Source organism: Portunus trituberculatus, chromosome 21, assembly GCF_017591435.1.
Source record: "Portunus trituberculatus isolate SZX2019 chromosome 21, ASM1759143v1, whole genome shotgun sequence".
Lineage (NCBI taxonomy): Eukaryota > Metazoa > Arthropoda > Malacostraca > Decapoda > Portunidae > Portunus > Portunus trituberculatus.
The window spans coordinates 5,196,875-5,201,874 of NC_059275.1; the positions used below are offsets into that span (position 1 = coordinate 5,196,875).

General features: G+C 40.1%; 1 protein-coding gene across 1 annotated transcript in view; it reads right to left on the bottom strand.

The window, feature by feature from the left end:
• Positions 1-5,000, bottom strand: part of LOC123506924 — a 283,593-nt gene that overhangs the window by 182,976 nt on the left and 95,617 nt on the right. The window contains 3 exon segments of the mRNA XM_045259347.1: positions 1,496-1,598; positions 2,086-2,312; positions 2,836-2,958. Of these exon segments, the coding sequence (XP_045115282.1) occupies positions 1,496-1,598; positions 2,086-2,312; positions 2,836-2,958 (453 nt within the window).

The window sequence follows — 5,000 nt, forward strand, 5'->3', positions numbered from 1 at the left end:
GACCAGCTGAAGGTGGGTGGTGTCGGAGGTTAGGGGAGGCGACAGCGAGGGATGAGTGGCGGGGCGAGGCGGCAGGGATGAGTGGCAAGCATGACCATGACACTCAAGGGTGCACTCTTCAACAACCCACCCAAGCAAAACCGAACTTTCCCTTCTCTCACAACTCACACTCAGCCTACTCCTCTCCTCTCTTTTTGCCGCCTCCCCTCTCCCTCTCCCTGTCACTCCTTCCCTCCCCTTTCCTCTCCTCCGCCACCCCTCCCCACCTGTACCTGTCATTCCCCACCCCGTGCAACAATCACGATGGACAGGTGCGACAAGGAACGCGAGGCCGCCAGGTGAGAGTGGGTTAGACAGGTGTGTGTGTGTGTGTGTGTGTGTGTGTGTGTGTGTGTGTGTGTGTGTGTGTGTGTGTGTGTGTGTGTGTTATTCTTGATACACTCCAGTTTCTTTTCTCTCTGAATTTTTTGCCAGTAGCTTCATCGTTATTGATTTTTCTCACCCGTTTTTTTTTTTTTCTTCGCCCGACCTAGCTATCTTTTCTACTCTCTCCATCACCACCACCACCATCACCACCACCACCACCACCCTCCCATCCTCTCTCTTCTGATCACTCCCCTACGCTGCATTTAGTCTTATAGGAAAGAACCTGCATTTTAATTCCGAACCGCGTGGGAAGGCAAGGGTCTGCGTCATGCCGAGTGTGTGAATGGTGTCAACGAAAACGGAGTCAGGGAGGGGGACTTCAACTATCAACTTCAACTGATTTATCGAGGAATAACGGCAGATATTTTCCTATTTGTATTCTTAGCATCGTGAGGGTACTTAAGGGTGTCTTCAGATCGATACAGCGTCACGAAAGGTACTCAGCCAGCCGTGGGAAAATGGGTTTGAAGAGGAGAACATAAACATCACGAAGCCCCTCTTGAGTATGAGAGAAAACGGACACGTCGCCAGTCAAAGAAAACAAGCTTAATAAAACATGGACTGCACTATTACGTCGTGAGTGGCTGGAGGTGTGAAAGGACTTTTAACACACACATACACACATACACACACACACACACACACACACACACACACACACACACACGTAGTTCTCCACCAACATGTACATAAACGAATTAATCAATACAAAAAAGGAAAGGAAAGAGCAAAAAAAATAAATGCAATAATAAACGAATGAATGAACGAAGGGCAACTTTGAACAAAAAACAAAAGTCAAAGAAAACGATAAACACGAAGAAATACATGACAACGAATGAACAAATAGGAAGAAAATCGTTAAAAATCACCACTGATATAACAAAGGAGCAAAGAAACAAACATGTAAAGAAAAAAAAAAAAAAAAAGAAAATTATAAAAAGAGACTGAAAGAAAAGAGCCATAGAAAGAAAAGTTTAGTGATAATATTGACAAACATTTGGTCTCCGTAGTGAAGGAAAAGATTCAAGTTAGGTTAAGTTAAGTTAGATTAGGTTAGGTTAGTACTCACCGCGTTGGCTTCCTGTAGGAGACGTACGTACGGGGAGGTCCTGCCAGCCTCCACTACCGCCTCCGCCGCCGCCACCAGCCTCTCGCATTCCTGCACGCATCTCCTGATGATGATAAGGATAAGCCGTACTAGGAATAGCAAAAGTAGTAGCAGTAATAATAGTAGCAGTAGTAGTAGTAATTGTAGTAGTAATAGTAGTAGTTGTTGTTTTAACAGGTGGTGGTGGTGGTGGTGGTGGTGATACAAATAGTAGTAGTAGTAGTAAAAGTAGTGGTGATGGAGATAGTGTGAATAATGATAATTTGTAAGAGTTAAGGCAAATTTTTCTTCACTACTCTCAACCTTTACGTTCACACACACACACACACAAAAAGAATAAAAAATAAAATAAAATAAAATAGATAAATAGATATATAAATAAATTAATTAATGAATAAATAAATAAATAAATAAATAAATAAATAAAGTAAAAAATCTCATAATTAGCTCAATCGAAAAAAAAAGAAAAATCCATCATTCCTTCATTCAAATAAAAAAAAAAAAAACTAGAACCCACAAAAACAGGTAGTAACAACACTTAATTAACTCACCTGGCGGCGGACGTTCTCACTTTTCTTTGGCACAAGTCCTCCATCTCCTGCAGGATTCTTTTGGCACTGGTCACACTGCTCCTGAGTCCCGCAAGGTCCGAGGGAGTGAGGGAGTGTGAGGGAGGTGAGGAGGAGGAAGTGGGAGAGGAGGGAGAGTTGTGGGTCGGGAGAGAGGAGGAAAGACTCGTGGCCCAGGGGCGTAACTCCTCCACCAGGCTCTCCTTCAGCTGCGGGAGTGAAAGGAGGGAGTGTTTGATGTTTGGGGATGGAGAGAGAGAGAGGAGAAGAAGAGGGAGAGGGAGAGGAAGGGAATGGGAGGAGAGAGGGAGAGGGAGAGGGAGAGGAAGAGGTGAGAGAACGGGAGATGGGAGAAAGGGAGAGGGATATAATTAATGCCATGTACATATTGTTTCAATCCCACACACAAACACACACACACACACACACACACACACACACACACACACACACACACACACACACACACACACACACTACGAATTAAACCGTAAAACATATATAATCAATAAATTACAAAATAGATATCAGAGAGAGAGAGAGAGAGAGAGAGAGAGAGAGAGAGAGAGAGAGAGAGAGAGAGAGAGAGAGAGAGAGAGAGAGAGAGAGAGAGAGAAACAAATATACACAATCTGAAGGAAAGATACAAATAAACACAAAAACACCACCACTCCCATTCAGACACCACGCTCCCTCTCACCACCGCTAGACACACAGACAGACAGCACCCACCTGGAGGAGCGCAGGGCACCGTTGAGGGCGGGGCAGGTCGGGGTGAAGGATGCCCCCGTACTTGGCCGTCAGCTGGTCCCTGGATACTCTCTCCTGAAGCTGCGTCGCCGTCACCACCTCGCCCTGCAGGACACCATATGTTACGTGTTAAGTGTCACGTTGTATTGGTTTATAATTATGAAGACACACTACACGTATATTTTTGTCTATATATTTTTCTATCTATCATATTTCTATCTATCTGTCATTCAATCTATCTAACTACCTGACTGTTTACCTGTCTGTCTTTCTGTCTGTCTGTTTATATACAATCTTTTCTTTACTTATTTATTTTGGTAGAGATTTGGTCATGGGCTTAAATAAATCTATCTATCTATTTATCTATCTGTCTGTCTATACCTGTCTATCTATCCATCTACCTATTCATTTATCTATCTATCTGTTTGTCTGTCCGCCTATCTATCTATCTACTTGTCTATCTATCTATATGTCTGTCAGTCTGTTTATCTATAGTCTATCTTTTATTTATTTATTATGGTAGAGAGATTTGGTCATGGGTTTAAATAAATAAGTCTCTCTAGCTATCTGTCTATCTATCTGTCTATATACCTATCTGTGTCTGTCTGTCTGTCTGTTCGTCTATCTATCTATCTATCTATCTACCTGTCTATTTGTCTGTCTTATTGTGTGTCTATCTATCTACAATCTATTTCGTTTTATTTCTTCATTTGGTATGCAGACTGCTCACGAGTTTAAAGATATAAATAAATGAAATAAATAAATGAATAAATAAAAAAAAAACACTCAATTATACTAGTCCTGAAAAAAAAATGCTTTAATCCTATGAAGAGTCGCACTCACACCTGCAGGATAAAAGTAAACATGGATAATGACATGATGAGTTAATAAACCTCTCTTTACCCAAGAAAATTTATTAATAGATAAATAAATAAAAGATAAATAAATAGACAACAATAATAGCAAATAAATAACGTAAAAAAAGACAGAATTAAAAATATAAGGTATAATGAAAATAATATACAACTAACCAAATCAATAATAGGAGAAAGAAAATACATAAATACAAAAATACAGTTACCACAGCATTCATACATTCATTAAGGCTACACTAATAATACGAGTGTTTGTTTACAGTATTTACAATAGTGGACTGTTAGGTAAGTCTCGAAGTCTTGACAGCCTGCAACGAGTAATGACCCCAACCATTCAGTCGCAGTTAATAGCTCGCTAATAGATCCGGTACTTCATAACAATGCGTCACCATTCACTTCACCAGCCACATCAACTGTATCTCCAGCTACACTAAGGGACAAAGACCTTTCCTAACCTAACATACCTTTTTATTTTACCTAACTACGCTAACGTAACCCAACTGAACTTAATATAAACTTAATCTAACCTAACATAACCTAACCTTGACCTAACCTAACTTAGCTTTAACATAACTTTAACCCAACCTAACTTAGCGCAACCTATCCTTAACCAGAACTTATTAACCTAACCTAACCTAACCTAACCTAAACTGATAACTTTTCTAACATAACCTTAACTTAAACTAACCTAACATAATCTGTCCTTAACCTACGTAACATAACATCTTAACTTAAACTAACCTTAACTAACCTAACCTAACTCAGCCTTCCCATTCAGAAAGATTACAATACGTAGAAATATAACAAACGTAAAAAAAAAAAAAAGTGAAAAGCAACACGGTAATGAGTGAAAGAGACGTGAGGTTTTAAATACATACCAATGCCAAAGAAACAAAAGAGAGTAACGTGAAAAAAAAATAAATATGAAGGTGAAAAAATGGAGAGATAAGGTGGAAAGGAATGAAGGAAAGAGTGAAGGAAGGAGTAAAGGAAGTGAAGGAAGAAAGGAAAGGTGAAAAAAATAGAATACAATAAAAGCCAAGAAAAAGACGGAAAAACAAAAGAAAAACGTGATAGAAAAGCTAAAAAAAAAAAAAAGGTACGTGCCGGGTAGGAGTGTGTGAAGGAAGGAAGGCTGGAAGGAAAGAGGAAGAAGGGCAATCGCAGGACACACCCGCCTCTCCTACACTCCATGCAAATGAAGCACACGCCAAAGCTTCCCAAACACAGCAACACCAAAAATACACCCATGGCATGACGCAACACAGAAAC